Below are 12,971 nucleotides of genomic sequence, written 5' to 3'. Positions count from 1 at the left end.
ATGGCTCTATTGTTTATGCTCCTGCTGCACTCACTGCCAACTTTGGAGTTGTATCCATGCTTTTTTCTTCTTATCAGTGTGCATGACGCTTCATAAGAAGACACTGTCTGCTCAAGGCATTCATTTTTTTTTGTCAGTTTAATATGCGCAGGTCTGTAATCATCCGCTGCATAGTTGAAGTGTCTTGGTTGTCTTCATCTGCTGCTGCACATAAAATTGATTGCTGGTGGATTTACTCATCTCAGTTCACAAGATAGCGCATTCATTTTGTGGTCTATAGTGCCTCGCAGTAAAGTAGCCATGCAGCAGCTGTTGCTTGTGGACTATATAAAACAAATTTTACATGATGGCTGGTATCAGGCTCTGTATCTAATATATCTTTAGGGGAAGGTTTTTAATCATCTCTCCCCAATCTCTGCTGTGCTGATCTTGCTGTATGATTGTTTGAAGTGATGCAGTGAGTCCCTGGATGCCGAATATCAACTCTGTAGTATACATAATAAATTGTTGCATATCACTCGGTTGAATTAATTCAAGGATGATGCAGCGCTCTTTAACATGTCGGTCATAAAATCTCTCATAGGTGTTTAATCATGTTTTATATTTTGTATCTGGAGACCGCAAAGGCCATAGCATATGACTGACATCATTTTCATACTCATCAAACCGTTCAGTGACCCCCTCATGCCCTATGGATGAGGGCATTGTCATTCTGGAAGAGACCACTCCCATCAGGATAGAAATGTGCTGTCATAGGATAAAGATGATCACTCAGAACAACATTGTACAGTGGTCCGCGAAGCAGTCAGCTTTATTTTTTTTTTTACAATTATTACATATAAGGCTGTAACGAACCGAAGATTCATTTATTCCTTTAGCATATCCAGAAGTCCAACTTTTTGTGCGATGGTTAGCATCTTCCTCTGCCCTTTGCCTTTAGGTGCCTTTGACGGTGCAGAACGTTTCGTCGACATTGTGGGGTTTGTTGGGGAGAAAACTTGTAAACATACAGTACGGCACTTCAGAGTCACACTGCTAGCGATCGAAGATTTACGTAAATTTGGTCAGCTGAAAGCATTCTGTACTGTACAGGAGACACGGCACGGAGGAGATTGATTGACAATGGTCTACAGCCAATCAGGACGCAGAACACAAGGCGCTGTTAAAAAAAAAAAAAAAAGCATGCAAAATTGCACTAAAAAAATCCGCGAAATTGCGAGGCCGCGAAAGGTGAACCGCGTTATAGCGACGGACCACTGTATTGATTTGCAGTGACCCTTACCATGCCAGCAACATGCCCCCCACAGCATAGCAGAGCCGTCCTTAGTCCCCCCACCCCCTTTATTTGTCACCCCTCTTGTATTTTACTGTCAGCAAAATGCCTACAATGCAATTTTTCTGGGTTATGCTATAAAAAGATAGTTTATACTGTATAATATTTAGTTTGAAGGAATCTTTTTCTTTGTGTTACAGAAACATACTGTATGTGAGATATATGTGGATTTTACTTTCTCCTAGTTACAAATGGGTATGATGTCATTTGGCAAGGACAGTAGATACGCTACACAATTGCAGCTATACTCAAGTCCAATTTCATGTCCACATAAAGCTCTTAATTACTGCTGATAGGGTCATAAGGGCCATTTTCTATTCCAAGAAAAACACTGAAACCACTGGGAGAGTTTGCCAAAGACTTTCAACGCTTTTTCTAAATAGTCTTGAGAGCAACAATTTCACAGTGTATACATATCAACATATTTCCCATATTGTTGTACATCATAGATATTAATCACATGATTGGATGGAGCACAGTGTTTGGGGGCTGGAGGCCTAGTCAGACAAGTTCAAGGAGAAAACTAAACATGTTTAGTGTAAAATTGACGCAACACTGAATAGTTTTTGACTCATTACAGTTTGTAAGCATGGATTACAACATTTCTCTCTTCTGGTATCCCTGAATGTGAAACATCCATGTGGACCACACTGTTAGTCTCTCCCCCGGGCCATTTTTAGCTCTGAAATGTTGTCAAATTGAGATGCCCGTTTGATATCACTATGATGGAAGAGAATGCCTGCGATGCCGCTCCTGTTATTTTTACAGACTTCAACTGGATCACACATCGTGGGGGACAAAGCAGCATGGATACCGTGACAGATTTAAAGATCAGCAAAGTATTATTAATCTACTCTGTACTGTGTACATCGTGTCACTATGCTCTCCACTCATTTAAAAACTCCCTTAAAGACACTTAAGTAATTCAACTTTGGAGATATTTAGTGATATATTTTTTTTTGTTGCTATACAAGCTTATCTCACATACTATGGAATTAACTAACATTGAACTGAACTGAAAACACTAACCTGGTTGGCTGCATTATCTTTGTCCTCTCCTAACTGAATGAGGGCTAAAGCAAGGGAGACCATATAAGCTTAAAGAGAACGGAAGACCTCTAATGAAAGTGACAGAGGGTGGATCAACAAGGTTTAATATAGAACCAGTAAGGTATTTTGGGACCTGCATTTCCAAGGTGAAAATGCCTCTCTAGACAGTAACACACCAGGACACTGTTGTACATAACACTGACCGACCAAAAGATTGACCTGGCCTCATTCTTACTGAAACAGTCTAGAATTCATGGTATCTATAATGGATATATATAATTCATGGTATCCATAATGGAGATATATATCTAATATATATATTTTTGAGGGCTGGAGCCACATAGGCCCAGGTCGGCCCCCAGTGTGTGTGAACAGCTCTCACCTTTCTAATCTTTAAGAAAAACACAGCCAGCATATTCTTCATTTACATTTGAAACGGGCTCTTTTGTTAGCAATTAACTTTTGACTTGTGAGCATTTGACATTGTGTGTCATTTGGCCTTGTTCAAAGCACTTTACTTTGGCTCTCCTCCTCATTACGTGGACTTGAAACAATTTGTTGACTCTCAGCATCCACAGCTTGTTGTCACATTCATTTAGATCTATAAACTCCTCTGAGGGTTATGTCTCCAATGGCCTAACATGATGTCTGGCTGCATTACCAGATGTTGAAAAGTCAAATTCAGGGTCCGTAGCTACTTCACTGCTCTTTTTGCAATGGTTTGGCCTGGTTTCATGAAATACTTCACTTCTCACAAACCAGTCAGAGCCAGTGAATATGTGCACAAAGGACTGAAAACACAGTTGCATAAGATTGCATTGTAAAAGTGTTCTGTCACAATATGATGACAGAAGAAACCGGCTGTGCTGGCTGTTAAAACTAAGACCAAGCAATGAGAAAATCTTCACATGCACCCTCAAGATACAAGAGTATAATGACAGATTTGAATATGGCTACAGGACCTCACAGAACTCCAATAATCAGACACATACTATTTACCTGTACAAAGTAATTAGAATCTTCAGCTTTCATGTCTTGCTGTTTACTTCAGTTGGGATGTATGAAAATGTTTCAGCATAACAAATGGAAAAAAAAGGGCGGGGGGGTTGCATTGGTGGGGGAGTTTTGTTTTGAGTACTAGTGAGACAGCATGTAAGAAAGGCTGGTTTGAGACATCTGTGAGTTTGAAGGCTGATCACCCACATCACTGCATCGCAGGTTGTACTACAGCATAGGAATTTGTGACTTTGGGAAACCAACACATTAAAAATAATTTTGCCCTCCCATATGACAGCCAATTGGTCAACAGTAGAATTGCGGCATTCATGTCAGAAAGCAATCTGCCTCAAATATGCTTTCATGTATTTTATTGGCCTTTGCTTGTCGGATGACATTGTATTGTGTTGTGGCAAAAATTGAGCTGGATTCTTCCTCTATACTGGACAGCAGCGCATTATTATGTCCCTGAGGCCTAATTGAAATAACTTTGGGGGCTCTGTTTTATATGCAGTACAGTTGTCTGTCTGAAGGTGTTGGTAAAAATGGAAACAAAGACAAAGAAGCAGAGGTAGAAATGAGAAGGTTTCCCATAAGGCAACACAAGCAGAATGTGCCAAACCAGTCACAGACATTCAAATGTGCAGGGTTCTGTGTGAAGACTGTGAGTCTCTCAGACAACAGTCCATAGTCCATATGAAGTTTCGTTTTCCCTCTTACTGTGTCCTTTTTCTCTCAAGAACCAATCAAAATCCAACTCTGCAGCAAGTACTGGCCTTAATCAAGAAGAACTTTTTGTTAGATTATTAGAGTTTCATTAATTAGAAGCAAACAGTCTTTTGTATTTTAAATGATTGGTTGCAGTACCATACAATGGCTTCATGTCATTTAAATGATACAATATCAGTGTTTGTACAGCATTTATCTCTCTCTCTCTCTCTCTCTCTCTTCAGGCTAATTATTACTATTATTATGATCATCAATTTGAACTGAGTCATCTGCTCACACAGTCTTAAAACACTGTAAGACAAGCTGACATTACATCATATCTCTTCCTCAACCAAGGGTGCATTTACAACAGAATAATATAATATTCAGCCATTTTGTATCAAAGATTCCAAGTTTGTTTTAAAAAAGTTCAACAAATAGTTCTCAGAAACACATTAAAGTAACACACAATCAGTAACTGGGCTTAATTTCCAGTTTAGCATCATCCATTAAAGGTCTGTGAAGTCTCTGCTTCAGGGAGTGTCAAAGGGTCGAAGGCCAGAGGTATTACAGTTCAGAGATCCCAATTATATATCTCATAATAAAATGCAGTCATTAGCACAGAGGTTAATGAGTCAGTGCTGACTGTGATTGGTCAGGCCTCATCATTAGGTTATGTCCAGCCAGTCAGGTCGCTTGTGGGGCTTGCAGGTGTGAACGTCCACCACGTCCTCGCAGTCTTTGCACTCCACAGCGCAGCACCACTTGAACTTGCACTCGCACTTGGAGACACGTTTGACTCGCATGGTGTCGTAGCCTCGCCCACAGCACATGACCTCACAGCCGTCTGTGCCTCTGGACGACTTGTTGCACACTCTGCCCGCTGTGCCCAAGGAGCCTGTGGGAGTAAAATGATGCGGTTCTGACATAAGAATACTCATCAATCCATTTGATGTTTCCACTTGAACCATCAAACCATCTACACTTCTATGCAGTTCCTCCTTCTTTTCCAAAACATAGACATCAGAAACTTTGCGTAGGACTTACAGTGTAGGGAATATTTTATACTTTAGCTTCTAAATCCCAGAATGTACTCAGTAGCTAGTTGCTAATGTCGTCTGCTGTTTTGTGTTGGGCAGGTAGCATGCAGTAGGTTTTATCAGACCTTTTTCATTGAAAACTGCTGACACCTGCTGCTGGAAATGAGGTTGATGAGAGCTCAGGGCCATAAAACCAAAACAATGGGCTGAAAGACACTACAACACTATGTAGAGCTTGGGGGTGGTTGCTGAGTTGGGTGATAATTGCAGCTTTAAAGAAATAAGAACTCACTACTGACATGTGCCTTTTCTATTGTTAGTACAGTAACTCTATATAGGTAGTTACCTATTTGTTGTCCTAGTCACATATCAGATTCAGATTCAGATAACTTTATTGTCATTCCTTCTACGTTCAGGTACGTATTAGGAACGAGATTACGTTGCATCAGCTCAATAAAATTACATTTTGGAAAACCTCCAGTGATGACATAGCTGTCCAGAACAGCAAATGTTGGCAGCTGACCACCACTGAACACTTCTGGAGATTTTGATGCTGAAAACTGAAACTATTTTTGCAAAGTGAAATATCAATTTTCCCACACTCTTCAGCAGGGTTTAGGCTTCCTGACACGGTGACAGAATACTCTCAGACCCAAACACAAAGGTGTCCATGTACTCAGGTGTAAAATCTAAGCCTAAGATCAGATGCCACGTCTAATAACAGAGCATCCCTGAAGTAAAGAGAAAAGGATAAGAGGAGATATTCCCCTCAGGCTCTCGGGAGTGGAGCTTAATACTGACCAAAGGAGGGATTTGAAAAATAAGCCTGCATGTATCCTTAGGCTGTGAATTCCTATACAATGGAGATTAGTGGTGAGGAGCGTCATAAGCTCTTTTTTTAAGATCACCTTTTAACAAGGAAGGACAGCCTTTCCTTTCAGTGAACACACCTTCATTACTCCTCAGTTGTCAACCTGCAACCAAGCTGCCAGTGGGGAGGTGTGGGAGAATTTGTTTAAGTTAGTACCATCATGTCTCCTGCACATATGCACTATGATATCTTACCTAACCTATTAACAGTGAGTTAGTGAGCTCCTTCACGCTCTATTGAAGGCGCTGGATTGTAAGAGAGAGACAGAGCTTAACAAGGCAAAGCAAACACTTGGAATTAAAAGAGATGTTAAAGGTCAAATCATTGAACTTTAAGCTGTGAAGGAATGTAAGCCTTCAGTAGACGAGCCTCTGATTCTCATAGTTTGTAAAACTGACGTGGGACCAACCATCTGTTTGTCTTGTCTCATACCAATATATTTCTAAATGTAAGTTAGAAACTCGCTGTTGCAGTTGTCGTCGTCGCTGATGTAGAACCTGAATAAAATGTAGGTGTATGTCATTACAGTTTGTCCACCAGAGAATACTGACAAGTTTGTTTAAGTTATGTGTTTATGTAGCAAAATGAACACTATCCAATTTATAGTTAGGTTTTTTCGCTTTAAAATACTGAATAGCTCAATTATAGTATGGGTAAATATCAAAAAGGGGCTAAATGGGAAAAAGTTTTTGTGTATGTGATCTGTGTGAAGACATTTCATAATTCTAAGAGAAGGTCAGTGTGCATCATGCAGTCACATCCATCCATCCATCCTTTTTCTTTTATTTTTCCATGCCCCTGTGTTTTGTTTATATGCATCTACAGTATCACTACACTTTGCAAAGAGCTTCAAAATCCAATTCTTCATTCGCTCACCTGCTGCGCGGTCCGTCAGACAGTAATCTGGTGAGTTCTCGACATAGACTAACTCATTCTTGGTGCTTCCCTTGAAGTCCTTGTCAGCCACCATAAATCCCGTCCCGTCCTGGTTCATGGTCACCTCGATGGCTGTGTTGTACTTCTTGCGGAGGTAGTCTCCAGTTCGCCTGAAGTCAGACATAGCCAGCCAACAGGTTCTCAAAGAACAGGAGCCACTGACCCCGTGACACTTGCACTCCAGCTTCATAAAGCGCTTCACTGCCTAGAGCAGAGGTCAAAGGTGACAGGGTGTTAAGCCTATGATGTTGCTAGCACAGTTGTTAGCTAACTGTTCTTCACTTTTACTAGATTGTACTTTAAGTTGTGTTCCCCCAGAGACTTTTTGAAACAACCCAAAACGGAAGTGTTGAACCTAAAACTAAATCTGTCGATAAAAGCATTTCACAATGTATGCTGTTTGACAGATTTGATCTAATTTTGTGGTTTGTTGCCTTGAACCACAAATGATATTGTCAGTCAACTTTAACAAATCAGCACTTGACATAATTATGTGTGTGTGTGTATAGCTTTTTCCATACAAACCTATATAGCACAGCATAACTATTGATCTGTGTAGGGAAAATATGTTTTTGTTTCTACATAGTAGGTGTTAACATTAACTCCTGTGCTGTTCATCCACTGAGGGCTTACATTCCTTCTCATTAAAGCTCCTGCTCACCATTCGACCACACCGGTTGTTGTGCAGATTCATCAGAGCACGAGCGTCTTTCACCATCCTCTCCCGAGCATCTACGAAGGCCTTGGCAAACTTTATGCCGTAGTTGATGTTGTCGCTGCATCCGCCCCAGTCGAAATTGCCCCTGTCGTCGCTAGCTCGCCCTCGCTTGTGGCCGTCGCAGGTGCAGATCTTAAGCTCCCCCTGACTGCAGGCCCTGGTAATGGCGTAGACCACTCCTGCTGAGGAGATGGCGTACACAAATGCTGCCTCTCGACTGCCTGATTGTACAGAAAAGGAAAGTGTTGCAATTATATCAGATAACATATTGTTGTTGGAAAAAGAAGATGTCTTTACTACAGCTTTTATTTGACAAATGGTGGTGTTGGAAATGCTGTCAAACACCACATCTCAGGTGCTTTTGTTACTATTTTTGGTAAGATTCAGGCTTTCCTTTTAGTGCCCAGTTCACTGTGTTACTGCTCAGTAAAGCAGCCTTTCTAAAGTATATTCCAGACAGCAGGAGCACAGAAATCAGTCCATTTATGGTGGATGGTCCAGACAGAGGTAATAGCATATCAGCTATAACATCACAGTCCAGTCGACTCTCCTTTCACCTTTTAATTTGCACAGATGGCAGCTTTCTCAGTCACTGGGCTTTGTTTTCATTTCAGACAGGAGGAGATTTTGGGGGTTATTTGGTCTGGCATTCCCAGCCACCTCCCGTCCTCATTCCTGCTCACGCAATGAAGCAGAACACAGGCGATATGTCAGGGAGTAAAGCTTTGTCTGGCTGCCAGAAACATCTACCCAAATATTTACATCTCCTATTACTGTTTATACATCACCAGTGTGGATCTCTCAATCTGCTACTTGTTTTCGGAGAACATCCACTTTCTCAATCTTTCCTCATTCCGAGGAAAGTAAAAAAGAAAAGAAAAAAAGAAGCAGTGCTTTCTCTTTGTGTTTGTATTCTAGGGGAAAGTTAATTTAAAAAGACACTTATTAATTCTGTCCTTATCTGGTATGAGAGGAGACATTTACGAGGATGATTAACTCCAGCGTCACTGACATAAACAACCACTGTCACGCAACATACAAAGAACTGCACAGATAGAAAATCCCGGTCGCACATGTGCAGACTCACTTCGAAGCATCACCCTGCCAAACACAGTGTGGTCCCGGTCCAGCGTGCTGCAGTTCCAGCGGTGATGTCTGAACTGGTGCTGGCATTCTCTGATCCACTCTTTGGCTCCCTCGCCGATGGACTGCATCAGGTCCGGGTGCCGCTGGCAGAGCTGCCGCTGCTTGTTCACCAGGCCGGGAATGTTGTCGCAGATCACCCGAGCACCCAGCGCTCCAATGTACCTGCAGACACAGATAAAACAAACAAAGTACTGATAATGAGGCAAGAAGGGTCTAACAAAAGATGCAATGGGGCTGCCATATGGGTAATGTAGGATCCTGCATTTTTGGAGTAAGATGAATTCTGTGGCCTCAAAGTCAGGATATCTTGGCTTGCGTTGCTTTGATTTTTGACCATTATTTTTTCAATCTGTCTTTGACAAGTCCCTCAACTTCATGGACATGCAATACTAAATCATTAGAGAGTCCTTTGACACGGAAATATGCTTATCCTAAAGCTTATCTCATTTGTTTGTGTGCATTGTGTGCTGATATTATGTCTCAGTCAGGACCATTTGCAGCTAAAGGGGCTGGTGGGTGAATTTTGTTACCTTTGGACAGAGTCAGGTGATTGTTTCCCTCAGTTTCTAGTCTTTGTGCTAAGCTAAGTTAGCTGTCTGCTGGTGGTAGCTTCATATTTAGTTTAAAGACAAGAGAGTCTTATTATCTGACACTCAAGATATTCATTCATATGCTTATGCCTAAACAACATATAATAAGTAAGTAAGCCTTTCCTCTGTCTGATTTTTCCTTTAAGTCTACTTTCCCTTACTTCCTTTACTTACCTTCCTTTTATTTTATGTCTAGATTATTGACTATTGCTCATTTTTCTCCACGTCTATACCCCTCTTCTACTCGAGACTCAAACATTCAGGATGTAGAAGAGATTATTAAATTCCTCTCGTTCAGTGAAAAGCACTTCTTTCCCTGTGACAGGCCCTTTGCTTCCTGCTCCATTCAGACATAATCCCTGACTTTGTAGCAACTCTTAAAAGGGCGGATCACATGCTGGTGGTATTGTGACACTGGGGGGGCTCTTATCGGCAGGACATGATGACAGTCATCTACAGTACAAGTGGCCGCTCAAACTCAGGCGTTTAGGCCCTTTTACTCCCAGCCTCACAGTTCAACCATATGATGGGGCGCACAACCCCCCACTCCCCATCCCTCTAAGCCTGCACGCTCCACTCTCCATCCGGATATCATTATAGTCTCTAATCGCAGCCACATTTGTGTCGCCTGGCCACCAAGACAGAAACAGACGTAGCAGGCAGTTTCCACTCCCGTTATGGCTGTCCCAGTCCCGTTCTAACTGCGACTATCTGCCTGAGCAGTAAAGCAGAGCAGAAGCACTACTTGTGTTTATTGTGTGTTGTACATACCAGCTGTGCCAAAAGACCCCTGACTGTCTCCAAGAGGACACACACATAGAGAGAGAGAGGGAAGGGGGTCCTGTTCAGCAAGACACATGGTGCTCATCTAAATTATCGCAACGGTTAAAAATAGGCCCCAAGAATACAAACCAGGCTTAAATAAGTATTAATCATCTGGGCACAAAGCTTCCAGGTCTCTCCTACTCTTCAGCACTCTTTCTTTCTCTGGAATTTCAAAGCGATTTAATCACAGTTTATTCATATCGTATTTGCATAAGGCAGCAAAGGGATTACACAATGGCAAATAGGATAACATATACTTTTGGGTCTCTTGGGAAATTACCATTCATAACATTATTTGCAAAGGGAGCGTTTTAAAATCTAAATCCATTTGTGAAACAGAGGCTAATTCAACTGTAGTCCTGCATCACGTATCAAAGATCAAAGAAAATGTTGAAGAAGAAGTGCCTCACTATGGTTGGTTAAATATAAAAAGTGCGCATAAAATTTATGTGTGACCTGACGCACAAGAACAATTATTTCAGGTAGGTGGGATAAGGGGTTGGGGGGGCGTGCTAACTGTCCCTCCAGAATGTTTTTTTTTTTTTTACCCTCTGGGCGTTTAAAACCTCAAGAGAAATCATCAAGGGGCATTTACTCATGCACCAGTGCCTGCACCTGCCACTTACTCTGGGCAAGATGGATGGATAGGGGAGACCCCCCCAACACCATTAATCTTCATAAACACATGACACACATTGCTGTGCTGAACATCTCACTTTGCATTGGTGTATTAAAAAAAGAAAGGGAAAGGAAAAAGAAAAAAGAAAAAAAGTCTGCAGACGTTTTGGAAATTCCAATGCACAGGCAAAAAAAGATAAAGATGGAGATGAAAAGACATTTCATAAGAATGGATATAAACTATGGCAAAGTGGGCAAAACATGCAGCAGAATGGCTTCATCGGGATTAAAGGTTCAAATTAAGTTTGTCAAATGAGCAGATGGAAGTTATGCACAGAAATTTTTTTTTCGTTTTTCACAAGATAAATTTCGGTATTTCTACCTCCAAAAAAGATTGCAATTAAATTTATAGTGTCAAGGTGTAGCGCAAAAAAAAAAAAAAAAGTTTAATGTGTATAGGTGTATTTAAGTACCTGAAACATAAGCTGAAACATAAACTGTTAAATTTTGTTAGTAAAATTTGGGTTAGTCGTGTGTGTATCTTAAGTTGTGAAGCACTTGCATCTAAGACTTGACCTATTCGTTTTACTGTACAGATGTTGAACTAATTCATGGCGATGGTAATTAAAACGGATTGAAACATCTCACTCACCACCACGACGAGTCCACTCTTGGTGTGAAAATGAGCAGGAGCAAAATAAAAATGAAGTACATTCTGGAGATGGGTTTGGACTGATGTTGCACTTTTGTCCCATTTCTGATCCCCATAGTCCCGCTGCTGTCTGATACGCCTCGAGATTTCATCAGACATAACATGGTTCTTCCTTTCATGTGTTGGCAAAAGCTGCACTATCAGGTGTGAAAGTCCTCGACGTCTGTCTTCCGTCCATCACTGGGGAACAAAAAAGCCCATTCCCAAGCAGGAAAAGCGGTCTTAAACTCCATCAGTTAACCGCTGTTAGTTTAATCATGTCGTTCAGAGTTTCTGTCAGTACATCCATAATCTTTACAGGCGTCGGAGCTTGTACTAAATGAGTGAGCTGAATGAGTCCTCCGTCTCGGATGTTTGAAACACTCTTGTATTTGCATTAAATTCAACCTTTTTTTTCCTCCTCAGCTGTTGCGCACCGACTTTTAAGTCACTAATACTGCAGTGATTTGTAATGTACAGAATAAGACAGTGGTGAAAGCGGTAAAAGTCGTCTGAAAAGACGAGTCGAGTGGAAGAAGTATTTCCGATGATGGGACAGACACTGTGCGCACCTTTCCTCCTGAAGCCGGAATAAAAGATGCGCCCCGAAACACGCAGCTCTGAGCTCCGGTGCGTCAGCTGTCTGCGACCCTACACCCACCTCCCCCTTTGGAGGAAAATTACAAATAGCGGTATGTAGACCTACAGACAGCAGGACAGGAGCTGTATATATTTAGTCTGATGGAAAGTAATCCCTGCTTGTGATGTCGGCCCGTTTCAAATCAACACATTCACCGGTTAAGAGCCACAATTACCCAACTGCTCTGCTTAATATTCCCTTTATATTCCTTTATTAATGAGAGAAATACGCAGAGTTTGTGCCTGAACTAAATTCAGCTGCAACCGCCATTAATCATTTATAGTTTAGTCCATCAACAGATAATTAATCTAATTAAACTATTATGATAATCAATTAATTATTTTTGTCATTTTTCTAAACAAACATATCTGCAGTTTCTAAGATATGAGGATAAAACAAGACATCTGAAGCCATCACCTTTGGGGAATTATAACAGACATTTCCCACTATTTTCTGGTATTATATTAACAAAACAATTAATTAAAATAAAATCGGCAGATTAATCAAGAATGAAAACAGTCATTAGTTGCTGCCCTAATCTGTTGTTTATACCCGTATCTAATAACACTGTGCAGTAATAATTTCTTAGGAACTTGTTGCTTTTGTTATACCTTGACATTCATAGAGTTCAGTTAAATAATCTTTGGTGTAAAAGAAGAACAACATTCTAAACAAAATACTGGTGTTTCTAGTGAATAAAAAAAGTTGGCAGGTAGGTCATTGCTGTTGTCTGTCTGTGTCATAGGTGTAGAGGAGAAAGTTTTGCTTGGGAACCTCCAGCGATGTCAGGTTTATTTATACAGCCACAA

General features: G+C 41.0%; 1 protein-coding gene across 1 annotated transcript; it reads right to left on the bottom strand.

Moving 5' to 3' along the window:
- Positions 1-4,297: 4,297 nt before the first annotated feature.
- Positions 4,298-11,662, bottom strand: LOC121179057 (protein Wnt-2b-A-like). The gene is made up of 5 exons (XM_041033645.1): positions 11,484-11,662; positions 8,740-8,960; positions 7,596-7,873; positions 6,875-7,139; positions 4,298-4,985 (listed from the first exon to the last, which is right to left on the bottom strand). Exons 1-5 carry the CDS (start codon positions 11,660-11,662, stop codon positions 4,756-4,758), a joined length of 1,173 nt encoding a protein of 390 aa, XP_040889579.1. The 3' UTR covers positions 4,298-4,755.
- Between the last annotated feature and the right edge of the window lie 1,309 nt (positions 11,663-12,971).

Source organism: Toxotes jaculatrix, chromosome 3 (assembly GCF_017976425.1).
Source record: "Toxotes jaculatrix isolate fToxJac2 chromosome 3, fToxJac2.pri, whole genome shotgun sequence".
Classification (NCBI taxonomy): Eukaryota; Metazoa; Chordata; class Actinopteri; family Toxotidae; genus Toxotes; species Toxotes jaculatrix.
Note: the sequence above shows the minus strand (reverse complement) of the source record. Positions and strands in the feature narration are given on the sequence as shown.